General features: G+C 43.1%; 1 protein-coding gene and 1 long non-coding RNA gene across 4 annotated transcripts; one reads left to right on the top strand and one right to left on the bottom strand.

Annotated features, from left to right (window-relative positions):
* Window positions 1–468: 468 nt before the first annotated feature.
* LOC5517439 (nuclear factor 1 C-type) lies at window positions 469–27,993 on the bottom strand. Of its 3 annotated transcripts, XM_001637407.3 has the most exons (9): window positions 27,597–27,993; window positions 7,861–8,401; window positions 7,472–7,537; window positions 4,426–4,494; window positions 3,523–3,798; window positions 2,749–3,054; window positions 2,240–2,544; window positions 1,703–1,982; window positions 469–1,552 (listed from the first exon to the last, which is right to left on the bottom strand). In XM_001637407.3, the coding sequence occupies exons 1-9, from the start codon at window positions 27,630–27,632 to the stop codon at window positions 1,479–1,481; spliced, it is 1,953 nt and encodes a 650-aa protein (XP_001637457.2). In that variant the 5' UTR covers window positions 27,633–27,993; the 3' UTR covers window positions 469–1,478. The 3 variants fall into 3 exon arrangements, with proteins under 3 accessions (XP_001637457.2, XP_032217791.1, XP_032217792.1); XM_032361900.2 differs by lacking the exon at window positions 27,597–27,993 and having other exon boundaries at window positions 7,861–8,624; XM_032361901.2 differs by lacking the exon at window positions 27,597–27,993 and having other exon boundaries at window positions 2,255–2,544; window positions 7,861–8,624.
* LOC116601184 lies at window positions 7,313–9,757 on the top strand. Its single transcript, XR_007313585.1, has 2 exons — window positions 7,313–7,713; window positions 8,610–9,757. It is a non-coding gene; the product is annotated as an uncharacterized LOC116601184 (long non-coding RNA).

Here is a 27,993-nt window from a genome sequence, read left to right as displayed (position 1 = left end):
ATATAAAAGGCAAAAAAAATATTGAAAACTAGGCTGGTGCTTTTGGTTTCATTCTTTTCAACATCTAGCATTCTACCAGCAACAGCAATAAATATTCGTGAAAATCTTGGCTACAATTAGCGATGTTAGTAATTTTTGTTAGAAAAAAGAAATCCTTTAAGTGCAAGCGGATTTCGAGTGTGTGTGATTGTTCTATATAATTTTTGACTGATGTACAAAAATGTATGAGAAATACATGAGAAATATCTATAAATGGGACATATCGAGCAATTACAACCCTGGGATATGAACGCTCAAAAGTGTCTAGAATCATCTCTACAAAATCTACCTGTTCCAACTATAAATAATTTGCACTTTTACATACATCTTCTCTAACTCAATATTCATGTATCTATGTGCATTTCTTCCTTATAAAACAAGATTCCTTCGAAAGAGTAGATAATAACGTGGCATCATGTGTGTTTCTTATTGATTAGCAGAGTCCGAATGCCAAACTTTTATAGATTTTTCCTCCCACGACTAGCAAACGAGCATATATGTCTAATGTGAGAAATGAGAACGTAATCAATACTTTTTCCTGGTTTTTTAAATTAATACCAAACCGACGAATCTACAAATCTAAAAATGAACGCTATCAGAATGATGGAAAAAGAAATTTTTTTTTTCTCTGGTAGGAATATTCCATTGCCCTGAAAGCCACTTTGATGAAGAAAATGAAATTTGTATTCAACACCAGATGGCAAAAAAAAAAAAAAAAACTGGGCTATGATGAATCACTGGACTTAGGTGAGGCCAATGCAAATGCATGCGAATGAAGATGAAACAATCGGTTTGGTTCATTTTCACGCATGAAACTACACCATTCCTTGGGCCTTAGAAAACTAAGGATTCAATCCATCAGGTTTAAAATGTAGGCGGCTTAAGCGAAGCTTCTAGAGTATACTAGAGTATTCTAGAGTACTATAGAGTATAAACCTTTTAAATCATATAAAACTAATCAATATATAAATACAAGCTATCAACATCTATGGCAACATTATATTAAAATAGTGCATCTAATAAATTATTGTTTGTAATTCTATGTATAAATTTGTAGTAAAATATATTTACATAGCTTTGTAATATGCCAACATTTTAACCTAAAGGATGATGGAAGAGTGAGGAGTTAGTACAAATGGACCTCACACCATTCCAAGAAGTTCCTGTAACAGCTTACCTCAAACAAAACCTCATGTACCTCATGTATAACAACAACACTGGCCATCTTAATTCTGGCTATAGTTGACCAGACTGTAGAACCCTTCATGGAATTGCCCTCCTGGAAATAACTTCCAGGGAATAGCTTCTTGGGAATGCATCCTTGAAATAATTTCCTGGAAATACCTTTGTGGCAATGTCTGGTACTGGCCTTGTTCTGAATGTCTGATTGTCGACAAGTGGAAATAGGGCTTCATTACATTCCATACATCTGTAAATGATCACTGAGCTACCCTTGACCCAGCAACATCCATTGGCTCAGAATGATTCGGGACTTGGTAGAAATTTCTATCATCTGCAGGTAAGGGTAAATAGGTGATAAATTGTGTTTAACATAAAGCCATGTTTTGATTAATTTGAAGGCTCATATCACTTTCTCAAAAAGAAAATAATAAACTGTAAGGGACATGAACCCCCCAAAAATCTCTAGGGTGCAATGACTTACTGTCTAGCATGTTCTCCTGCTCCTGATGCAGGCCATTCAACGTCTGCACAATCTGATTATATTCACTCTGTTCCTCTTCAGAGACTCCACCAGTACTTTGCAACATTGACACTTGGTGTCCCCATCTTTGCATGGCACCTGAGGTCCTGCACCCACCCATAGGGAGGGTGGGGCTTAGCGTTGTTCCCATGTTGTTGGAATTGTAGTTGGCATAAGTGTAGGCCATGGGAGCTTGGTTGTTTACTGGCGAACTGAGGCTTTGCTGGTTGGTTACAGGGGCCTGGTGGGAGCAAATGCCAAAAAAATATAAGTCATTAAATGAGTGATGGATGTTTACAGTTGTTTGTGTGCATGGATATTATCATAATCCACAACATCTGAATAGCATAATCAAATAATCGCTATCACAACCAATAACACATCAACATCTCTATCACAATAATAACCAGCATTACAATTACCATCAAAATTACATTTAAAATGAAGTATCATCTACAGTAGGAGCACACCATCATCATGAGACTACGTTTAAAATACCTGAATAATCTGTACCGTTGTATTGAGGGTTATGCCTGAAGGGCTTCGCCTAGATGGACTTGTGGACACAGGTGAATGCCTGGTAGGTGAAGACACCATCTGATCAGAGCTTGCGATGCTACTGCTGCTTCCTCCACTTCCAGACATTGCGCCATTCACCAGGCTCTGCGATCTGGCCGGAGGTGGGATCACTGCGGAGGGACTGAGACCCATTTGTCGTGCTACTGGGACCGAACTTGACCTTGGGCGGTCCAGCATCTGTAGGTATTCTGCGGTGATTGGCCCAGTTCTGCCAGGAGCAGAACCTAGAATTTGAAAATAGAAAATTACCACAGGCATATCCCAAGAGATTTGAGGCTTGCAGGCAAAACTAAATGAACAGAATGAACAAATGAATATGAAAGTGGTACAAATGAAAGGTTTCATTGTGTCCTACCTGCATTTTTTTAGAAAATCACTGTTGTCTCTCTACCGTCAGAAATCTTAAGGTCCCTCATAACTCTACTCACCAACTGTAAGCGGTCCAGTGGGTATTCTGAACTGAAATGCCTGCTGCTGAGGGTGAATGCTCATGTTTTTGCCTGCCGACATGGCATGCATGAAGGCGTCATTCATGTTGTTGTTGTAGTCAGGAGAGACCATGGGACGTCCTTGCACTTGGTGCTGGTTATTGTATGAGTTGATGGATGGTGACTGAGGGTCGTTAACCGCACAGCATGAGATATTGGACTGCTGGTCCATAATGTTATAACTGTTGCAGTTCTGCTCTGGTTTGATTTTTACTGGGAAGGGCATGACTTGAGAATGTCCAGGACCTGAGAATAAATTACATGATACAGTCATTAGCCCTTGTAAACTGCAATGCAAGGTATAAATTGATACACATGTCTCAAATGGATTCTGAAGGATAGAGAACACACAAAAGAACTAAGGAATAAGACAAAGGCTGTCTCTGCTGCAGGAAACTGTATCTTTGAACCAACCCTTTGGGCTGCAAAAAAAGAAGTTTTTTTCTTACACCCTTTGCATAATTACAGTAATACCTCTTATAAGTCTGAAGTGTGGCCTATTAATAGAGGTACTACAGTCACCCATCTCAGGGCTGTGGCAGTGTAGTCATCAGGTCACACGTTTTATTGATACATAGGATCTCAGGTGTATAGCCATGAGTAGGTGCAGAGGGCATATGCACCCCCCCTGACCCCTAGAACGCAGTATTTTATTGCTATTGAAGAATTGCAAAATCATAAGCATTTTTACTTTTTACAGTTGAGGCTACCTACTTTGATCAATGTCATTTGGCCACTGTGTTGACTGCGGTGAAAAGCCTGCTGGGGAATGGGCGTAGTCCTCATCACTCACGTCTTCATTCACAGATGATATGGAGCCAAGGGTTCTGCTCTTTTTACGGTACCTCATCTCGAAAGGATCTGATCTCTGGTGGATGTTCAAGGCATGAGGGAACTGATGCTCAAGGTTCGATTCTTGGGGAAACGTGGGACTTTCAAGGCTTGGGATCATCATATGGGCATGACTCTGACCACCACAGTGAATTGGGGCTTAAGGTAACAAATATAACAAGGAATTACAATAAAGCAATTAAAACACAAGAAAGGCCAAAGGTAAAGGTTCTAATTTTATATAAAAAAATGCAACCAAATCACTGAGTAAAATCACCATAAACTTGTTCGGAAGATTTTACCTGGCCATTCAGAATAACAAGCCTGAGACAAGGTACGGGGGAGGGGAGGGGAGGGGAAGGTTTTACTTTTCTGAACCATCAATTGTCTTACAAAAATCAGTTTAACTTTTTACAGTTGGGCTGCAAACATAACAAGATATGATGTTCCAACAGCAGCAGAGGTAATAAACCTCTGATATTCTGGCTCTGGTCAGGTTAAAAAAATCTTAATAATCATCCAGTTAAACACTTCTGTTTTTCCACAACAAACCTCTAACCTTGGATGCTAACACCTGTCAAAGGCTTCTTATTACCCTGGCATCTAATATAAGGAGACCATGAGAGATGTTGACACAAACTCATCAAGTGGTATTTTGTTTGTCCACTTGCTACCAGTAAAAGCAGGTTTCATTTCACATAAAATATTCTAACGAAAAATCTCCATGATTTAAAATTTGAATTAAAATCCTTGAGTTAGAATGAAATTCCTTTATGTTGAACTCACTTTTTGAATACTGGTATAACTCTGTCACAGAGAAAACACCAGACAACACAAAGTTGTTCAGCGCAGCCACTGAAATAAGAAAGTGATAAAATCACTCATTAATTCATTAGTGTTTTGTTTAGGGGATCTTATAACGAGAGAGGTTTCAAGAACATAAGCATGCACACCTTGAGAATAGAAAAGTAAACATTATTTTTGTGTCCTCAGCTAATATGAATTTCATCCAAGTGAAAATAATAAAAAAGGAATCTTGTGTCAACAATTACAGGTAGTGATAACAACTAATTTGTAGCTTAAGTACCATGAACATGTTGTTGCTTTAAGCATATTTGTCATACTATGCATAAAGCCTTATTCATTATTTTGCAAAGAGATATCTCTGCAATGTCCTTTTTGCCCTAGTGTATGATGTAGAGAGTTAAAAAATAACAGTTTTTCTTGCCATATAAAATTATTTAGAAATTAAGTAAAAAAATATTATAGGAAGGTGAACCACCTGCTTTATTGTGACATCATAAAAGGGATTAAATTAAGGTTTAATCAAATATGTCTAGGGTTTAACTTTATAGCAAAATAAAAACATTGTGCAAAATGAGACATTTTTTTAGTTATTTAAGCATCCTGGATAATATTGCCCTTATTTTGCAGTATTATTTCTACTTCCAGCCATGAGGGGTACAGGAAAAAAATAATCACAAAAGATAAGTATAGACAGCAACATTTTCCAAAATTATTGGTAACTATCTGAAATCTAGGACTAAATGTATGAGAAGCAAAAATTATGAGACATCAAGAACCTTAGCTTCTTGTATACTAAAATATAATCAGACCAAAGATTACACCAAAATTATTACTATAAAGAGAATTTTTCAAGGAGGAATGGGGTACAGCTGTCTGCAAGATTAGGGCAGAACAATAGAGGGAACTGCCACTTGAGAACTGTTCTGTGGTTCAACAAAAGCAGCCTACACGAAAACCACAAAAATGCCAAAGCTCATCAGCAAATCCTCGCTAAGCCAGTAGGGGCCTCTCAAATGCTATCCATCCCTTATCTGACAGGAGCCATTCTAGCCTTTCTGTCAACAGATCCACTTCCCCTCAGAAACAACAATTTAAATGGAGTGACCTTGCACTCAACCAATAAAAACTTCTTTCTTTGTATCCTGTGAGCAAAATGGGTTGTCAGAAACATAATTCTCATGACTGAGGTCAGCCATATGTCTCTAAGAAATTCCGTATAGTTATATGTGGAGAAAATGCTAAAATAACAATTTAAAACAGTTTAGCAAGAAAACAATAAGTATTGTTAGAGACATTAATATGGTAATTATTAGTTTGACAGCTTTGCTGAGTTTGTGCAAGGACAATAGGCTTAAGAAGAGGTTGAACACAAAGAGCCTGAACTGTCAACAGATACAAGGCTACAATAAGCCAAAACGCCACTCAAATCACATGTTTACTAAAAAATCCAAGGTTACATGACCCTCAGGGTTAAGGAAGCAAAATCAGAGAGCTTTAAAGAAACTTTCTATGTTTCAGAACAAGGATTCAAAATTTTGAAGCAAAATTAAGGAAGCCAAAGACTTTTGACCTTGCATACGCAGTAAAATTTAGGTCCAAATCTTGCTCTTAGGGCATGTGCAACAATGCTATCAAATGTCGAAGTCACGTCAGGACTTTTTATTGACATGATCTGTAGGTTAAGTTCATCTGTAAAGATATAGGGTTACTTAACTAGAGCCTAATGTGCTTTATGTTGTGCTGTAGTGAATAATAGTCCAGGAATGCGCTAGCTCATTCAAACTTTGCGTCTTTTTAACCCCCTTTGAACTGCTCAGTCAATGCCCAAGGATTTTGAAGGGTGGGAGCGTAAAAGCAATACTTCCTTTTTTCACCAAAATAAACAAAGCTCCCCATATGCAGCGGAGCTTACAGACTTTTAACCAAACAGAGTAACGCATAGACCCAGATTCTTGCTGTGCATTGGTTTGCTATAATCTCAAAGGACATAGCACGCATCAAGAGCCGTACTGAGAAGTTTGGGTCTACGGAGCGGAGGACATGCCGCGCTGTTATGGCCCGCTGTTATTCGATAGAAAAGAAAAAAAAAAACAGGAAGGCTCCATTTAAAAATGCTTATTTTACATTTTGTGGTCCTTGAGAGAAGCTGTTTTATTCCAATTTGTAGATGCATCTTAACTTGTTAGTACTTATGTTGACGTGGTTTGCATGATATTTTCCGTAAAAAAAGACAGCGAACAGCGAGCAGAAAATTAAAATAACGAGCTCATGAAATATTAAAGTTAATGTCTAGTATTCCTCTATTATTTTATAGCTAATAAGATATTTTTTATGAGATAGAATATACACAGATTCACGCAAACTATACAGTAATTAAGTGCAAAATTACAAAGGAAAGCTAGTTAAAATGTTCCCTTTTATCAAACCCTGTATAGTGTTGTAACGTATAAATGGGTTCCCGCAAAACAAAAACAATAATTTACGTTGAGTTTCTCGTAAGTACCTATATTGTTGTTCAACATTATGACATTATCTTTACATAACTTTAAGAGATTTTATTAACGACAATACTGCAGAGTATTATCTTGTAGATCCACTAGTAAAAGCAAACGCACTCACAACTCAAACTCTACCAAGGTCGCAAAATTGACAAGCATATAAAATCGCGCGTTTCTTGTAACAAAAATACCCGCGCTCAATTATTCTCCTCTAATATAGAGCTAGCACGGCTGATAATTCATTAAAAAACGTGTAAATGTGTACAAATCGTTCATTTGGTGACATTTAAGTGAGTTTCGCGCGTGCTAAACAACGGTTCGCGCCGAGAATCGGAACAAAAGCGTAATGAGCAAAGCAATTTGCCTAACTCAAACGACAGCACGTGGACGGTGTCAAAACAACAACACGTCCGTGCAGTCGAACAAACGTGAGCTGCAGTACCTCAAAACAAATGGCTGAGGGAAGTCTACAGGTCGTTTCAGCGATTAGCATAAGAGCTGAGAACAAATTAAACATTAATACTCACATTTTTGGGTATCTCTTTCAGCAGTGGAGCTGCGTGAAACTTGTGTGTCAGCATCATCCTTGTGCTCTGCAAAACAAGACAGAAAAAGTCAACGATAGGAAACAAACTCTAACTCCCAGTATGGATCGGAAAACGGGAATTATTTGGGTAGTAAAAGAGGCAAACGAGAACTTAAACAGAGAAGCATTTGAATTATTAACGAGCAACTCATATTCAACTTGTTGATTAGCGCGAATGAGCAGGTAAATTTGCGGAAACTTGCAGGGCAGCTTGTATAAACAACCACTAAACCATATTAAAACTCACTTGAAATTACTCTCGAGGAAGTAAACGCGGTTGCATCTCTCCCATCTCTCGGTTGACATATTAGCAACCGTACAGGCTCTTACCTCGACTGCACATGAAATTTGCAAGGAAAAGATCCAGTTCCCTTACAGTTACTGTGATGTGGTTGGGTAAAACGCACAGCCCTGGATGTCGACAGTACTCGGATTTTCCGAGTCTTTCCCCGTCCGTACTTTCCAGTGGTATCCCACGGAATAAAATCACCATAACTAAGTCTAGCCTCCACACTTTATCCGCCTGTCGCAGGCAATCGATTCGACGCATTTTGCCTTTCTGATCTTGATTTGAAATGACGCAACGACAACTGGAACCAGGCTTGCCTCCCGCAATCGCCATAACAAACTCCTCGCGGCACTCTGCGAGAATGTCCTTGCGCAGTTTGCCTAGCAGTCTAGAGGCCCATTTGTGTTTTACTTCGTCTGCCTCGGCATCCAACTCTTCTTTGCATCTCCGCTCTTCCGCTGGTGTCATACGAATATCGTGCTTCTTGTAATGCTTTCGTTTTCGAGCTTGCAGATTGAACCAGGTATACGCGAACGCTTTGACGTGGGGCAGTAGAGACTCGATAAACGAATGGATCTCGTCCTGTTGGTCGAAAATTCCAGGGTTAGCCATTTTGATGTACTCTACTGCGGACGCGGTATCTCCGCTCATCACCATTGCTGCAGTGTTACGCGCTCGACTGCTATCCTAACTCTGAGCTACCATGTGAAGACATGATGATTTTTTTCACCCAATCTACGCATTCTGTTTACTTCGTGTCACTTTGTCACTAAATACATTTATTTTGCAGGCATGTCAAGCGGCAGCCAATCAGCGCACGCGCCGAGAACAATAGAGGCACGTTGATTACGGTACCGGAAATAGATCCTCTCCGGTACGCAGCAAAGAGCTCAAGGCCTCAAACCATGGGATAGGGTTTTTAGCATCGATTTACGCGACCTACGCCTGTTTGGGGGCAAAATGCAGGAAGTGAGAATTGACGTACAGAAAGAAGCTAAAGAAACGTAGCGAGAAAACGGAAACTCGAAACTAAAGCGCATCAGACAAAAACACATCATTTACATACAATGCACTTCAATACAATTAAACTTCCAGCGTCGAAATACATTAAGAGGGTTACAGCGAGGTAAGGGTTATTCTAGAGATAATTAATCAGCTGGACAAAATATCATCTATTATATCGTTTATCCAAACGTCGGACAACCACTGATTTCCTAAACCGCGAGCTCGATATTTTTATCACGTCTAATCGCGAGACGTGAGGCTACCGAGGCCTCCGTACATAGAACCCCCATTCCTCCACTCTATAGAACGGTCACATGTATCAGCCGTTGTAATCTATAGGCCATGTTTAGGAGTGTGTAAGCATGTAATATCTTATTTAGCCACGTCTTGGCACTTGAGACGAATGTTTGCTCGCGACTGCCGATGTGTCCAGCTTGATATGCACCACTAAGCAGCGCACGTATTAGCCTCAGAGGGGCCGAAGGGGGCAAAGGAAAGTCGGCGAAATAAGCGATGAGCTCTGTTATCGGAAGCAGTATACGTGATTACAAACGAACTTCGCAAAGTGCCGCATTGTAGGAATGCTCTTCATACGGGTAGCGTTAAAAGAAGTTGAAGATATAGTTATGCAAATAATGTATTTAATATACATTTGAGTGAAAAAGTGTGAAATGTACCTGTCGTAGCGGCCAATTGAATAGAGCGGACTGTCAAGATAGAAAGGGCACGCGCCGATTGAGCCTACAATTTACCGGAAACAAGCGCCCCCAAAAGAATAACAGACAAGTTTAGTCAATACCAGACAATAATAATTCGCAATAGAAGTAGAAAACAGTTTGTTTAGGGTTTTAAAAGGACATGAAGCGGAAAAAGAACTGTCTGATGAAGATTGTAGGTTGTCTATAATGGAAGTAAACATCGAAAATGTGAAAAGTGTTCCTATTTGTTACGGGGAACGGGCGGAAATGTCGGGCCGAATGCAGAGGTGTCCAATTAAGTTGTAATCACCAGTACATGGCCAATAGAAGTCAATAACTTGACCCCTGATAAGCGTAAGCCCTTGTTCGGGTTTTCTGCGCAGGAAGTACGCGGGCAGCGCACAGTCTCGTGACGTGGGCGGGTCGGGATCAACTACTTTGACTTTAAGTCCCCTTGCGGCCACGAAAAAAGACTGGAAAAGCTGATTATCCTACTCAGAATAAAGCAAAGATACTAGATGCTCCTTCATTGGTTATCTTGCGTCTCGTCATTGAGTCATGATGAAGAAAACGAGGACAAATTCAACCATTTTTTTTTTCAATAAAAAAAATTTAAATTTCTGCTTCGCCAAGGTCGCTCGAATATGGAGGGCCTGGGACCGCGCACCCCCCCCCCCCCCCCCCCCATCCCCCATTTCTTATTCACGGCCACGAAACACACAGGCTTTGAAGAATCGCCAAATCCCGGGATATCAACACCTCCCCAGATCTTAGCTACACGCCTAGGCAATAAAAAAAGAACTTTGACTGCATATACGTGACGTCACATTTATTTGTTTGGAAAAAATACCCTGTTCGTTCATAGTATGGATGCTATAACTTCCAGTAAATATGTTACGTCTATGTTTGAAAACACACCCAAAAAAAGTCGTCAAAATAATGTGGCGCTAGTCATAGTTATTGTTTTAATCGCGTTTTTCCCCCAAATCCTCTGGGAAAATAGTTACATAATGATGTACCTATTTGGTGGCTTGAAATACACGTTGTTGTCTATTTTTATCTATACAAAATAATTGTTAAATAAAATTTAATTGAAATAAAATATATATTTTTAATTCTTTAAAAAAAAGTATTTTTAATTTTCGCTCCTTTTCGGGCGCGTACTAGGGCGCCAACAAGTTAGGTGAGCGTGTATCCCCTGGCCGCCAGAAATTAGGTCTTCTCATCAAAAACTCCTCCTTGTTCCATATGATAAATCCCAAAATTCAAATTATTGAAGACAGACTAGAGAGAGCCTTTCTCGTGGTCAGGCTAGTTAACCAAGTCATCCGTGGTGATTTGTATCATATTGAGTGGCTTGTTGTACACGTTGTTGGCAACAAATAAAAAAAAGCTTTTGGACCGAATTTGTATCTTAGAAAATCGGGATCGAGATCAAACGCATCCTAACATTCGCAAAAAGAAAACATATGGGGCTAGGTTATTCTTTGGTCTTAGCTCAATTATCACGGCTTACCGATATTTTAGAAGGAGCAAAACACTACATTACCATTTCTTGACCCAATAAGCCAGCAGACGAGTAAATCGCGAGGGAATCTTCCGTTGCGAGTAGTGCTTTTGTTCAACAAATACCTCAAGAATACTTCAAAGTAGCGCTAAAAAACTGCCAAGACTTTACACGTCACAATTTTTTTAATGGAAGTTTTTTTTTCTTCCGTCACAATTATTGCTTTAGATTGAATGTTTTTTTCCTTCGTGTATCCGCTTAGAAATTTCATTCACATAATGCGAAGGTCCACCCCCTATCAAAATAGTCGCGAGAAAACTGTAAAAAAGTCATCCATATTATAGGGTGACACCGTATTTGTTAGTTTGAAATACACAATATCCTTATTCTATCATTCTAAAAAGCTTTTTACTGACAATATCAATAATCATTTGTCACACGTGATCACTGTTAGTACTGAACGAGGGGCGTGTTTATAAAAAAAACGTTGGGTGTGTGGGGTCGAGAAGTAGTTCACTGACCACGGATCAATTAAAATCAACTTGACACCCTTAGCTCTTGTAATATGTCACTGGATCCATGTAGAAACTTTTTCTATCCAAATGCACGCTTATAATTACCAATACTAACGGATGTATCAAATGGAGTCAAACTCATCTTGTTACATGAGCTGGGTGGGGTCCGGAGCCATTAGACGAAGCGAAAACACAATTTTACTGTTTGTGCTTCCCAACCAGACCAAACAAAACGGTGCTTTTTTATGCGATCTAAACCTCTTTGTTCTTTGCCTCACATCATTGAAAGAACAAGTTTGGTGTTCTCACGATGTTCGGCTGTCTCTTCGATAATAACGGCCAAGTTCAAATTTAAAATGACGCTGCATTAAATGTGCGAATTTTAAATAGCTTTTCAAAGCTCTCAAAATGTTATCTCCTCTCTAAGATAAAACATGCGCAAAAATACGCATAACAGTATAATCTAGACTACCCTTTTGTGTCTGCGTTTTCATCACATAGAAATAAATGCCATTAGAGTGCAGTTTTTAAAACCCCGTGCAACAAAATGTAATTGAAAGTGTAATAGTCAAGCCCAGAACAAAAGAGGACAAATACATTACAGTGTATTTCAGTACTAAATAAACTGAATAGTATTTCAGTACTAAATAAACTAAATAGTATTTCCGTTTTTGAAAACAACTCGACCAGGCAAATATTCAGGCTTACATCAGCATCAATCAGGATTTTTTTATGGGGGGAGGGGGTTAAATTGCCACTCTTAGAACCGGTGACCTCAACTGGCGAGATGAGAAACCGTTGAGTAATCCACACCTCCCTATTTGCCATCATCCACTATTTTCCTTAAATCACCCTTTAATAAATTACTATTTTTATCTTTTGTTAATTAATCATCAATGAACTTTGTATATATACAATAGCTTTAACATGCCACTGTAACTCATTAATGTCGACGTTTTCTTTTAAAGGTCTTTTTAGGCACATAATCAAACGGATTTATCTTTTTATTGAGGTCATACTTCTTTGTGCTTAGGTAAAGATATTCGTATGGTAAAATCGAGGATATCGTTTAATCGATCGTTTTTCATACACTTTAATGCATGTTTAGTCGGAAGAAGTAAATGCCATGGTTAAATTAAGGTTATTATTCGATGGAGTATCGTAAAATTGAGGGTCTTTTTTACGTCACACTACAATAACATGATTTACGAGTTCGATTTTAAAGATACTTCTGGTGCGTCGTGACCCCAAGTGATGAGTCCCTCATTCCTTACCCAACTCTGTCCTATCACGGGACTTTCGCCCGCATCGCTCGCTTACTCTTAACATAACTACTTCTTATAACAACAGGGGCGGATCTAGCTTTTCGCTGAAGGGGGGGGGTTTGGCTCAGTAACAAAGGGGGGAGGGAGTAATTTTCTGGTTACATATGGCTTTCTGGCAGCCCAAAAGGGGGGGGGGGGGTAAATCCCCTAAACCCTTCCCCTAGATCCGCTACTGAACAATGTCATGTTATATACGCAAACGATTCCGTAAAAAAAATATCTGTTTAGTCTTATTCATGGGCGTGTAACTCTTATTTTATTCTTAGCTCTTTGCTAATTCGTCAATCTATCTCACCAATTTAAAGCTTCGTAAGTATGTTCACAACAGGAAGTAAGTGAAATAGCCACTCGTGACTGAATGGTGACTCGTTAAAGATGTCTACGATTACTATATTAGGCAAACAGCAGAAGCATGGCATGATTAATTACAAACTAAATTTGGTGATGGCCTTCCAACCCGCAATATTGATAAGAGGTACAATATAGTATAATCAGACAGTATAATCAACTGATATTGTAATGTCAGACTTTAAAAACTGGAGTGTTTTTAGAAGTGGGTCATATCACATGCTGGTAACGAGATAGGAACACGGCGAGGCGAAAAAAGTTATGACGAACCGTAAGCTCTGATAGTCTGAATCTGAGTGAGAATCGGGGAAAGGGGATGAGAATGAGGGCCAAATTGATCTTGTTACCTAAGACTACTCAGTAACTTTCTTATCAGTAGCGGATAAAGGGGGGTGGGCTTGCGCTTGGGCTTAGGCACTGGCTTACAAGCGCACACACTCAGGCGGTGGCTTACAAGTCACGAGTTCCAGCGCGCCAGACAATCGTAGTGCAAAGATGGCAGCTTAAAAAACCATTTGGCTCGGCGTGATTGGAATAAAGCTTTTACATTATGTGATCGCGTGGACTTAATTTATGTGCGCTAAACAGAATGAAAATCGAACTGGTGTTTACGTGTATATTCGCTTTTATCTGTGATGCATTCTTGCAATAAACGGGAAGATTAAAGGCTGCAGGACTTCGATAAAGATAGTTTATTTCAATTTATGTAGGATTTATTCTCGACTGGCAACGAAATTAAATGGCTGGTTGGTTGCAGAAACATCTTCACATGACATAAAAATGTCGACCGGCCACTCCTATGTTATTATTTATATTTAAAAATACAAACTTCAAATAACCATCTCAGACTAAACTTGATACTTTATTGCTAAAACTTCATCGAAAATGTATTGGCTACACTTGTTTGAATTGTCAGCTATCACTCCTTTGTTATTGCTTTTATTCGATATTGGAAAAGGCATGTGCTGAAATCTCGAAAACAACCATCTAAGAACATCCTATTATACTTTCATTAACCAAGTTCAATCGGAAAGAGCGCTATCAGAGTCGTGCACGGGGCCCAGGAAATATCTGCTCACAATAAGAAGGCGAAATGCCCTAAAATAAACATCGTATGAGTAAACGGACACCGAAGACCCAAAGGCTAGCGGCACCTGCTGATTCACAGCCGCTGCGACATAAATACTTTGTGTTTTTATATAAGGCTCCTTTAAAACTTCGCGCTGATATGCATATATGGTGTGACGTATACTTTAACTCTCCCGTAAGAGAACCGCACCCTTAGGTAGATTAGAAAAGCATCCGCTTGTCAGACTCCTCCGCAGCCGCAATAGCTCCGTCTTGCGTTGCCCTGACGGCTAATAGTTTATGACAAAATATCATCGTGATTCTTATGCTCACCCGAGAATAACAAACAAACGGAATGAAAAACGAGGAGAACAGAGAAGCGGATTAACAAGTAGGATGTGCTCGAGGAGACGAAAAAATAGTCCGGGTAACCGAGGTTCTGCAGTGGTTTCCGCAAGCTAAATCCAAAACATAGTTCGAGTTAGCGAGGTCCTGCAGGTTTCCACAAGCTGAATCCAAAACCTAGTTCCAGTTAGTGAGGTTCGGGACGATGTTTCTTTTACGAAATAAGTGTTTGAATATTATACTATCACGTTATAGTTAAGCGAAATTTTGCAAAATATAAATAATAATGACGCGCTTGATAGCCATGTTTCCGGTGATGGCGATAGCATCATGCATCTGCTTACGAGTTTGAATTGCGTCAAAGGGGATATGATTAAGCTGTCGGCCAAGAGTTTCCGTTAAAGGAGAATGGACTGTAACGAGCAAGTCTATCAATTCATACAAGGCCATGTAATAGCTTTTTAGCCTGACTCATCGAGTAAAAAAAAACGTGCAAAGTTACCGCAGTCTCGTTGAGTCTCTGAGCCTAACAGACGCAACACTGCCAACAATGCGGAGCTGCCAGTGCTGAAAAACGCAAGACTAGTTCCAGTACCGCGCGGTTAAACCAGCCTTTTTTGTTTTAAAATGGCGGCTTTTTACCGGCGAACCGTCACATTTTGGCGAATGCTTAGAAAACTAGCGCAAAGATAAGGCTATAATTTTCTTTATGACTCCCTAATTACCAAAAAAATATGTCATCTTTTTGTACAGTATGGTTTTAATGCTGTACAGTTTTTCAAAACAGCGACTGAAGTCAGCCTTTCGTACCTTTACTCGAACGATTCAACACAGCGATGGTGTTTGTTTTCACCAGAGCACGCGCATGCGCATACGTTATTCAGCACTGTCTGCGGAGCTCATGATGTCTTCGAGGCGTAACCTCCTTGACCCTCCACTTAAATTACATTCAACGCCGCGGTACATTCAACGTAGCGGTTTGGCCTCAGCACGAAACGAGATCTGATGGGTGTTGGGAACACGCGACAAGAGGCACGTGATTATGGGAAAGGTGGGGCTAGAAACACGTGGTGAAGGGCAAAACGTGGTACAACATTAGAACCCCGCTAACTCGTGCTCCTTGTTAACTTCAACTTGGATAGACATTTCTAGGATTTTGATCTAGTTTTCCCTTATTTGAACTCGCGTAACTCAATGTTTGGATAACTCAAACTTTCCGATGAAAATCGAACTTTTTGTTTTGTTTATCTTGACCATATTCTTAACTCGAACTTTTATTTCCTCGTTAATTAAGCAAAATTAGGTTATTTGATTTAAAAATTTTTGATAGTCTATATAGGAGGAAAAAAAACAGCTTGGACCTCTTGTTAGATATCAAATGACCGGTTTTGTTGTTGTTTTTTTGCTTATTGGCTTGTGCTTGAAATTGGTAAACTGGATAAGTTTCTTTTGTAAAGCGTTATCAATATATTGTCCCTACGAGCTTAAATTGACTTAGCCTAACTATTTCGATCGTCGGTGAGTGATCGTAGCCTGATACAGAAGAGAGTGGATACAAGCCTCGTGTAGATACGAGGGTGGTGCAAGCGGGCGATCTGATAGACTCGTGTAGATACGAGAGTGGTACAAGCGAGAGATCTGATAGACTCGTGTAGATACGAGAGTGGTACAAGCGGGCGATCTGATAGACTCGTGTAGATACGAGAGTGGTACAAGCGAGAGATCTGATAGACTCGTGTAGATACGAGAGTGGTACAAGCGAGAGATCTGATATACTCGTGTAGATACGAGAGTGGTACAAGCGAGAGATCTGATAGACTCGTGTAGGTACGAGAGTGGTACAAGCGAGAGATCTGATAAACTCGTGTAGATACGAGAGTGGTACAAGCGGGAGATCTGACAGACTCGTGTAGATACGAGAGTGGGTACAAGCGGGAGATCTGACAGACTCGTGTAAATACGAGAGGGGGGGGGGGGTACAAGCGGGCGATCTGATAGACTCAAGTAGATACGAGAGTGGTACAAGCGGGAGATCTGACAGACTCGTGTAAATACGAGAGTGGTACAAGCGGGAGATCTGACAGACTCATGTAGATACGAGGGGGTACAACCTGGGTACAAGCGGGCGATCTGATGGAATCAAGTAGATACGAGAGTGGTACAAGCGGGAGATCTGACAGACTCGTGTAGATTCGAGAGTGGTACAAGCGGGAGATCTGACAAACTCGTGTAGATACGAGAGTGGGTACAAGCGGGAGATCTGACAGACTCGTGTAGATACGAGAGTGGTACAAGCGGGAGATCTCATAGACTCGTGTAGATACGAGAGTGGTACAAGCGGGTGATCTGACAGACTCGTGTAGATTCGAGAGTGGTACAAGCGGGAGATCTAAAAGACTCGTGTAGATACGAAAGTGGGTACAAGCGGGAGATCTGACAGACTCGTGTAGATACGAGAGTGGTACAAACGGGAGATCTGACAGACTCGTGTAGATACGAGAGTGGTACAAGCGGGGGATCTGATAGACTCGTGTAGATACGAGAGTGGTACAAGCGGGAGATCTGACAGACTCGTGTAGATTCGAGAGTGGTACAAGCGGGAGATCTGACAGACTCGTGTAGATACGAGAGTGGTACAAGCGGGAGATCTGAAAGACTCGTGCAGATACGAGAGTGGTACAAGCAAGAGATCTGATAGACTCGTGCAGATACAAGTGATACAAGCGGGCGATCTGACAGACTCGTGTAGATACGAGAGTGGTACAAGCGGGAGATCTGACAGACTCGTGTAAATACGAGAGTGGTACAAGCGGGAGATCTGACAGACTCGTGTAGATACGAGAGTGGTACAAGCGAGAGATCTAATAGACTCGTGTAGATACGAGAGTGGTACAAGCGGGAGATCTGACAGACTCGTGTAGATACGAGAGTGGTACAAGCGGGAAATCTGACAGACTCATGTAGATACGAGGGGGTACAACCTGGGTACAAGCGGGAGATCTGATGGACTCAAGTAGATACGAGAGTGGTACAAGCGGGAGATCTGACAGACTCGTGTAGATTCGAGAGTGGTACAAGCGGGAGATCTGACAGACTCGTGTAGATACGAGAGTGGTACAAGCGGGAGATCTGATAGACTCGTGTAGATTCGAGAGTGGTACAAGCGGGAGATCTGACAGACTCGTGTAGATACGAGAGTGGTACAAGCGGGAGATCTGAAAGACTCGTGTAGATACGAGAGTGGGTACAAGCGGGAGATCTGACAGACTCGTGTAGATACGAGAGTGGTACAAGCGGGAGATCTCATAGACTCGTGTAGATACGAGAGTGGTACAAGCGGGTGATCTGACAGACTCGTGTAGATTCGAGAGTGGTACAAGCGGGAGATCTAAAAGACTCGTGTAGATACGAGAGTGGGTACAAGCGGGAGATCTGACAGACTCGTGTAGATACGAGAGTGGTACAAACGGGAGATCTGACAGACTCGTGTAGATACGAGAGTGGTACAAGCGGGGGATCTGATAGACTCGTGTAGATACGAGAGTGGTACAAGCGGGAGATCTGACAGACTCGTGTAGATTCGAGAGTGGTACAAGCGGGAGATCTGACAGACTCGTGTAGATACGAGAGTGGTACAAGCGGGAGATCTGAAAGACTCGTGCAGATACGAGAGTGGTACAAGCAAGAGATCTGATAGACTCGTGCAGATACAAGTGATACAAGCGGGCGATCTGACAGACTCGTGTAGATACGAGAGTGGTACAAGCGGGAGATCTGACAGACTCGTGTAAATACGAGAGTGGTACAAGCGGGAGATCTGACAGACTCGTGTAGATACGAGAGTGGTACAAGCGAGAGATCTAATAGACTCGTGTAGATACGAGAGTGGTACAAGCGGGAGATCTGACAGACTCGTGTAGATACGAGAGTGGTACAAGCGGGAAATCTGACAGACTCATGTAGATACGAGGGGGTACAACCTGGGTACAAGCGGGAGATCTGATGGACTCAAGTAGATACGAGAGTGGTACAAGCGGGAGATCTGACAGACTCGTGTAGATTCGAGAGTGGTACAAGCGGGAGATCTGACAGACTCGTGTAGATACGAGAGTGGTACAAGCGGGAGATCTGATAGACTCGTGTAGATACGAGAGTGGTACAAGCGGGAGATCGGCAGACTCGTGTAGATTCGAGAGTGGTACAAGCGGGAGATCTGACAGACTCGTGTAGATACGAGAGTGGTACAAGCGGGATCGTTTTGGGGGTCTGTTACCGAGGAAACTTAATTTCTTTTCAGGGACCTTCTCAACTCACTAAAGATGGTCAAAGTAACTGTTTTTCTCTTCTGGTTACAAGTCATTAAGTTTACGAAGCCCCTGGGGTACGCTCAACTTAAAAATTACAAGAGTCATGCAGATTTTTCCAAAAAGGAATAAATTAGTTTCCTTATATGGAAGTGACCGCGTTTGGCAAAAAACGACAATTTTTGGCTCAATTTTCTTGATAAAGACTCGTGTAGATACGAGAGTGGGTACAAGCGGGAGATCTGACAGACTCGTGTAGATACGAGAGTGGTACAAGCGGGAGATCTGACAGACTCGTTTAGATACGAGAGTGGTACAAGCGGGAGATCTGACAGACTCGTTTAGATACGAGAGTGGTACAAGCGGGAGATCTGATAGACTCGTGTAGATACGAGAGTGGTACAAGCGAGAGATCTGACAGACTCGTGTAGATACGAAAGTGGTACAAGCGGGAGGTCTGACAGACTTGTGTAGATACGAGAGTGGGTACAAGTGGGAGATCTGACAGACTCGTGTGGATACGAGAGGGGGGGGGGGGGGGTACAAGCGGGCGATCTGATGGACTCAAGTAGATACGAGAGTGGTACAAGCGGGAGATCTGACAGACTCGTGTAGATTCGAGAGTGGTACAAGCGGGAGATCTGACAGACTCGTGTAGTTACGAGAGTGGTACAAGCGGGAGATCTGACAGACCCGTGTAGATACGAGAGTGGTACAAACGGGAGATCTGACAGACTCGTGTAGATACGAGAGTGGTACGAGCGGGAGATCTGACAGACTCGTGTAGATACGAGAGTGGTACAAGCGGGAGATCTGACAGACTCGTTTAGATACGAGAGTGGTACAAGCGGGAGATCTGATAGACTCGTGTAGATACGAGAGTGGTACAAGCGAGAGATCTGACAGACTCGTGTAGATACGAAAGTGGTACAAGCGGGAGGTCTGACAGACTTGTGTAGATACGAGAGTGGGTACAAGTGGGAGATCTGACAGACTCGTGTAGATACGAGAGGGGGGGGGGTACAAGCGGGCGATCTGATGGACTCAAGTAGATACGAGAGTGGTACAAGCGGGAGATCTGACAGACTCGTGTAGATTCGAGAGTGGTACAAGCGGGAGATCTGACAGACTCGTGTAGTTACGAGAGTGGTACAAGCGGGAGATCTGACAGACCCGTGTAGATACGAGAGTGGTACAAACGGGAGATCTGACAGACTCGTGTAGATACGAGAGTGGTACAAGCGGGAGATCTGATAGACTCGTGTAGATACGAGAGTGGTACAAGCGGGAGATCTGATAGACTCGTGTAGATACGAGAGTGGTACAAGCGGGAGATCTGACAGACTCGTGTAGTTACGAGAGTGGTACAAGCGGGAGATCTGACAGACCCGTGTAGATACGAGAGTGGTACAAACGGGAGATCTGACAGACTCGTGTAGATACGAGAGTGGTACAAGCGAGAGATCTGATAGACTCGTGTAAATACGAGAGTGATACAAGCGGGAGATCTGACAGACTCGTGTAGATACGAGAGTGGTACAAGCGGGAGATCTGAAAGACTCGTGCAGATACGAGAGTGGTACAAGCAAGAGATCTGATAGACTCGTGCAGATACAAGTGATACAAGCGGGCGATCTGACAGACTCGTGTAGATACGAGAGTGGTACAAGCGGGAGATCTGACAGACTCGTGTAAATACGAGAGTGGTACAAGCGGGAGATCTGACAGACTCGTGTAGATACGAGAGTGGTACAAGCGAGAGATCTAATAGACTCGTGTAGATACGAGAGTGGTACAAGCGGGAGATCTGACAGACTCGTGTAGATACGAGAGTGGTACAAGCGGGAAATCTGACAGACTCATGTAGATACGAGGGGGTACAACCTGGGTACAAGCGGGAGATCTGATGGACTCAAGTAGATACGAGAGTGGTACAAGCGGGAGATCTGACAGACTCGTGTAGATTCGAGAGTGGTACAAGCGGGAGATCTGACAGACTCGTGTAGATACGAGAGTGGTACAAGCGGGAGATCTGATAGACTCGTGTAGATACGAGAGTGGTACAAGCGGGAGATCGGCAGACTCGTGTAGATTCGAGAGTGGTACAAGCGGGAGATCTGACAGACTCGTGTAGATACGAGAGTGGTACAAGCGGGATCGTTTTGGGGGTCTGTTACCGAGGAAACTTAATTTCTTTTCAGGGACCTTCTCAACTCACTAAAGATGGTCAAAGTAACTGTTTTTCTCTTCTGGTTACAAGTCATTAAGTTTACGAAGCCCCTGGGGTACGCTCAACTTAAAAATTACAAGAGTCATGCAGATTTTTCCAAAAAGGAATAAATTAGTTTCCTTATATGGAAGTGACCGCGTTTGGCAAAAAACGACAATTTTTGGCTCAATTTTCTTGATAAAGACTCGTGTAGATACGAGAGTGGGTACAAGCGGGAGATCTGACAGACTCGTGTAGATACGAGAGTGGTACAAGCGGGAGATCTGACAGACTCGTTTAGATACGAGAGTGGTACAAGCGGGAGATCTGACAGACTCGTTTAGATACGAGAGTGGTACAAGCGGGAGATCTGATAGACTCGTGTAGATACGAGAGTGGTACAAGCGAGAGATCTGACAGACTCGTGTAGATACGAAAGTGGTACAAGCGGGAGGTCTGACAGACTTGTGTAGATACGAGAGTGGGTACAAGTGGGAGATCTGACAGACTCGTGTAGATACGAAAAGGGGGGGGGGGGGTACAAGCGGGCGATCTGATGGACTCAAGTAGATACGAGAGTGGTACAAGCGGGAGATCTGACAGACTCGTGTAGATTCGAGAGTGGTACAAGCGGGAGATCTGACAGACTCGTGTAGTTACGAGAGTGGTACAAGCGGGAGATCTGACAGACCCGTGTAGATACGAGAGTGGTACAAACGGGAGATCTGACAGACTCGTGTAGATACGAGAGTGGTACGAGCGGGAGATCTGACAGACTCGTGTAGATACGAGAGTGGTACAAGCGGGAGATCTGACAGACTCGTTTACATACGAGAGTGGTACAAGCGGGAGATCTGATAGACTCGTGTAGATACGAGAGTGGTACAAGCGAGAGATCTGACAGACTCGTGTAGATACGAAAGTGGTACAAGCGGGAGGTCTGACAGACTTGTGTAGATACGAGAGTGGGTACAAGTGGGAGATCTGACAGACTCGTGTAGATACGAGAGGGGGGGGGGGGGGGGTACAAGCGGGCGATCTGATGGACTCAAGTAGATACGAGAGTGGTACAAGCGGGAGATCTGACAGACTCGTGTAGATTCGAGAGTGGTACAAGCGGGAGATCTGACAGACTCGTGTAGTTATGAGAGTGGTACAAGCGGGAGATCTGACAGACCCGTGTAGATACGAGAGTGGTACAAACGGGAGATCTGACAGACTCGTGTAGATACGAGAGTGGTACAAGCGGGAGATCTGATAGACTCGTGTAGATACGAGAGTGGTACAAGCGGGAGATCTGATAGACTCGTGTAGATACGAGAGTGGTACAAGCGGGAGATCTGACAGACTCGTGTAGTTACGAGAGTGGTACAAGCGGGAGATCTGACAGACCCGTGTAGATACGAGAGTGGTACAAACGGGAGATCTGACAGACTCGTGTAGATACGAGAGTGGTACAAGCGAGAGATCTGATAGACTCGTGTAAATACGAGAGTGATACAAGCGGGAGATCTGATATACTCGTGTAGATACGAGAGTGGTACAAACGGGAGATTTGATAGACTCGTGTAGATACGAGAGTGGTACAAACGGGAGATCTGATAGACTCGTGTAGATACGAGAGTGGTACAAGCGAGAGATCTGATAGACTCGTGTAGATACGAGAGTGGTACAAGCGGGAGATCTGATAGACTCGTGTAGATACGAGAGTGGTACAAGCGGGAGATCTGATAGACTCGTGTAGATACGAGAGTGGTACAAGCGGGCGATCTGACAGACTCGTGTAGATACGAGAGTGGTACAAGCGAGAGATCTGATAGACTCGTGTAGATACGAGAGTCGTACAAACGGGAGATCTGACAGACTCGTGTAGATACGAGAGTGGTACAAGCGGGAGATCTGATAGACTCGTGTAGATACGAGAGTGGTACAAGCGGGAGATCTGACAGACTCGTGTAGATACGAGAGTGGTACAAGCGAGAGATCTGATAGACTCGTGTAGATACGAGAGTGGTACAAGCGGGAGATCTGACAGACTCGTGTAGATACGAGAGTGGTACAAACGGGAGATCTGATAGACTCGTGTAGATACGAGAGTGGTACAAGCGGGAGATCTGATAGACTCGTGTAGATACGAGAGTGGTACAAACGGGAGATCTGATAGACTCGTGTAGATACGAGAGTGGTACAAGCGGGGGATCTGATAGACTCGTGTAGATACGAGAGTGGTACAAACGGGAGATCTGATAGACTCGTGTAGATACGAGAGTGGTACAAGCGGGAGATCTGATAGACTCGTGTAGATACGAGAGTGGTACAAACGGGAGATCTGATAGTCTCGTGTAGATACGAGAGTGGTACAAGCGGGCGATCTGATAGACTCGTGTAGATACGAGAGTGGTACAAGCGGGAGATCTGACAGACTCGTGTAGATACGAGAGTGGTACGAGCGGGAGATCTGACAGACTCGTGTAAATACGAGAGTGGTACAAGCGGGAGGTCTGACAGACTCGTGTAGATACGAGAGTGGTACAAGCGGGAGATCTGACAGACTCGTGTAGATACGAGAGTGGTACAAGCGGGAGATCTGATAGACTCGTGTAGATACGAGAGTGGGTACAAGCGGGAGATCTGACAGACTCGTGTAGATACGAGAGTGGGTACAAGCGGGAGATCTGACAGACTCGTGTAGATACGAGAGTGGGTACAAGCGGGAGATCTGATAGACTCGTGTAGATACGAAAGTGGTACAAGCGGGAGATCTGATAGACTCGTGTAAATACGAGAGTGGTACAAGCGGGAGATCTGACAGACTCGTGTAGATACGAGAGTGGGTACAAGCGGGAGATCTGATAGACTCGTGTAGATACGAAAGTGGTACAAGCGGGAGATCTGATAGACTCGTGTAAATACGAGAGTGGTACAAGCGGGAGATCTGATAGACTCGTGTAGATACGAGAGTGGTACAAGCGGGAGATCTGATAGACTCGTGTAGATACGAGAGTGGGTACAAGCGGGAGATCTGACAGACTCGTGTAGATACGAGAGTGGGTACAAGCGGGAGATCTGACAGACTCGTGTAGATACGAGAGTGGGTACAAGCGGGAGATCTGATAGACTCGTGTAGATACGAAAGTGGTACAAGCGGGAGATCTGATAGACTCGTGTAGATACGAGAGTGGTACAAGCGAGAGATCTGATAGACTCGTGTAGATACGAGAGTGGTACAAGCGAGAGATCTGATAGACTCGTGTAGATTCGAGAGTGGTACAAACGGGAGATCTGACAGACTCGTGTAGATACGAGAGTGGTACAAACGGGAGATCTGACAGACTCGTGTAGATACGAGAGTGGTACAAGCGGGAGATCTGACAGACTCGTGTAGATACGAGAGTGGTACAAGCGGGCGATCTGACAGACTCGTGTAGATACGAGAGTGGTACAAGCGGGCGATCTGACAGACTCGTGTAGATACGAGAGTGGTACAAGCGGGAGATCTGACAGACTCGTGTAGATACGAGAGTGGGTACAAGCGGGAGGGGAGATCTGATAGACCCGTGTAGATACGAGAGTGGTACAAACGGGAGATCTGATAGACTCGTGTAGATACGAGAGTGGTACAAGCGGGAGATCTGATAGACTCGTGTAGATACGAGAGTGGTACAAACGGGAGATCTGATAGACTCGTGTAGATACGAGAGTGGTACAAGCGGGGGATCTGATAGACTCGTGTAGATACGAGAGTGGTACAAACGGGAGATCTGATAGACTCGTGTAGATACGAGAGTGGTACAAGCGGGAGATCTGATAGACTCGTGTAGATACGAGAGTGGTACAAACGGGAGATCTGATAGACTCGTGTAGATACGAGAGTGGTACAAGCGGGCGATCTGATAGACTCGTGTAGATACGAGAGTGGTACAAGCGGGAGATCTGACAGACTCGTGTAGATACGAGAGTGGTACGAGCGGGAGATCTGACAGACTCGTGTAAATACGAGAGTGGTACAAGCGGGAGGTCTGACAGACTCGTGTAGATACGAGAGTGGTACAAGCGGGAGATCTGATAGACTCGTGTAGATACGAGAGTGGTACAAGCGGGAGATCTGATAGACTCGTGTAGATACGAGAGTGGGTACAAGCGGGAGATCTGACAGACTCGTGTAGATACGAGAGTGGGTACAAGCGGGAGATCTGACAGACTCGTGTAGATACGAGAGTGGGTACAAGCGGGAGATCTGATAGACTCGTGTAGATACGAAAGTGGTACAAGCGGGAGATCTGATAGACTCGTGTAAATACGAGAGTGGTACAAGCGGGAGATCTGACAGACTCGTGTAGATACGAGAGTGGGTACAAGCGGGAGATCTGATAGACTCGTGTAGATACGAAAGTGGTACAAGCGGGAGATCTGATAGACTCGTGTAAATACGAGAGTGGTACAAGCGGGAGATCTGATAGACTCGTGTAGATACGAGAGTGGTACAAGCGGGAGATCTGATAGACTCGTGTAGATACGAGAGTGGGTACAAGCGGGAGATCTGACAGACTCGTGTAGATACGAGAGTGGGTACAAGCGGGAGATCTGACAGACTCGTGTAGATACGAGAGTGGGTACAAGCGGGAGATCTGATAGACTCGTGTAGATACGAAAGTGGTACAAGCGGGAGATCTGATAGACTCGTGTAGATACGAGAGTGGTACAAGCGAGAGATCTGATAGACTCGTGTAGATACGAGAGTGGTACAAGCGAGAGATCTGATAGACTCGTGTAGATTCGAGAGTGGTACAAACGGGAGATCTGACAGACTCGTGTAGATACGAGAGTGGTACAAACGGGAGATCTGACAGACTCGTGTAGATACGAGAGTGGTACAAGCGGGAGATCTGACAGACTCGTGTAGATACGAGAGTGGTACAAGCGGGCGATCTGACAGACTCGTGTAGATACGAGAGTGGGTACAAGCGGGAGATCTGATAGACCCGTGTAGATACGAGAGTGGTACAAGCGGGAGATCTGACAGACTCGTGTAGATTCGAGAGTGGTACAAGCGGGAGATCTGACAGACTCGTGTAAATACGAGAGTGGTACAAGCGAGAGATCTGACAGACTCGTGTAGATACGAGAGTGGTACAAGCGAGAGATCTGACAGACTCGTGTAGATACGAGAGTGGTACAAGCGGGAGATCTGACAGACTCGTGTAGATACGAGAGTGGGTACAAGCGGGAGATCTGATAGACCCGTGTAGATACGAGAGTGGTACAAGCGGGAGATCTGACAGACTCGTGTAGATTCGAGAGTGGTACAAGCGGGAGATCTGACAGACTCGTGTAAATACGAGAGTGGTACAAACGGGAGATCTGACAGACTCGTGTAGATACGAGAGTGGTACAAGCGGGAGATCTGATAGACTCGTGTAGATACGAGAGTGGTACAAGCGGGAGATCTGACAGACTCGTGTAGATACGAGAGTGGTACAAGCGGGAGGTCTGACAGACTCGTGTAGATACGAGAGTGGACTGAAAACACTCTGAAAGCCATACGGGACCGAAGTACGGTTGTCATTTTATTGTCGTAGGGAAATTTCCTGCAATGTAAAATTCTATTTACCCGAATTTAAAATCGCGCTAAAAGTATAGACCAAGTTAGGGTGTGCGTCTCTTTTGTGGGCGCGTCCAAGGTTGAGGGTATGGCTATCAATGCCATGAAGTCGAAAACAACTTCTTAGCTTCAGCAATAAGTTAAGGTAGCAACTCGTTGAAAACAGCTATATATCTAAAGCTAAAACAAAAGCATTCGAAATCAGAGCTATTTTCTTCGATCTTGATTAGTTAAAATAAGATAAAAACAGGGTACAGTTATTCCAAGAGAGATTAATTACAAATTTGTCGAAAACAAAATTAAAAACAAAACATAAACTTAATAAAGAAATCAAGTGAGACTTAAATCGAAGGCACTTTTCCCTGTCATATTTTATTCTTTCTGGTCTACATTTGACCTTAGAATTACTAGGTACTGTAGGGAAACAAATTGCGCGTAATGATGACGAATCTATTTCGGAAATAAATATTTAAAGAGATCGAAATCGACGATTAAACCACCAGTTAGGAACACGAACGACTAAAGGAGAAATGATATTGTTCAAAATAGGTGGTAACAGACGATTATTACAACCCCTAAGCAGCTTTATTTATAAACAAGTGAAACATTCTCTACTGCTGTGAAGAAAAATAGCAATCTGCGAATTACAGAGAAAGCATCGCATTGATAAAGAACGTCATTGGGGCTGTATCAATGGCGTTTTTGTAACCAAAGCAAAAGCACCCGAAAGATGAGAAGAACTAGGCAAGCTTCCCAAAATAAAAAAGTGTTTTTTTTTTTTACCTATGTTGCATGCCAACAACAAGACTAAGGAAACGCCTTTCCAAAAAAAAAAAAAGAGATGCTCTTACCATTTGAAACCCGTTCAAGTTCCATGTAGCAGTCATATTGGTCGTTGACGGGTGAGGATTTTTGTGACAAGTTCAGTTGGCTTGCAGCGAGAAGTGCCAGAAGATTGCTGAACGAACGGGTTTTAATGGGAATGTTGCCGAGAATGGGTGCGTGCCAATCACTAGTTTATACTATCAAGTGATGACTTCACTTCGTATGCTTTTGGGCCAAGAAAAAGACGGACTGAACACACAAGGATATGATTCGCAGCTAAGGCGCGCAAGTATCCGATACTTATAAACAGATTGGTAGAATATCAAGAGTTGTTTTATAAAGCTAAGAAAGAACCTTTCGTCAGGGATTGCAACGGAAGCTCGAGCTTCTTGTTTTTGTTAATTCATCAATGTTTGCTGACTG

Source organism: Nematostella vectensis, chromosome 1 (assembly GCF_932526225.1).
Source record: "Nematostella vectensis chromosome 1, jaNemVect1.1, whole genome shotgun sequence".
In the NCBI taxonomy this organism is placed as follows: Eukaryota; Metazoa; Cnidaria; class Anthozoa; order Actiniaria; family Edwardsiidae; genus Nematostella; species Nematostella vectensis.
The sequence above is the reverse complement of the archived record's forward strand: the minus strand, read 5'-3'. Positions and strand labels throughout refer to the sequence as shown.

Excerpts from the sequence above, each read along its gene's own strand:
- LOC5517439 (XM_032361900.2), bottom strand. The coding sequence starts at position 8,476 with ATGGTGATGAGCGGAGATACCGCGTCCGCAGTAGAGTACATCAAAATG. Across the intron at positions 7,538-7,860 it reads AAATTTCATGTGCAGTCGAG|AGCACAAGGATGATGCTGAC; the intron begins GTAAGAGCCTGT and ends CTTGTTTTGCAG. Across the intron at positions 2,545-2,748 it reads CACTGGACCGCTTACAGTTG|GTTCTGCTCCTGGCAGAACT; the intron begins GTGAGTAGAGTT and ends TTCAAATTCTAG.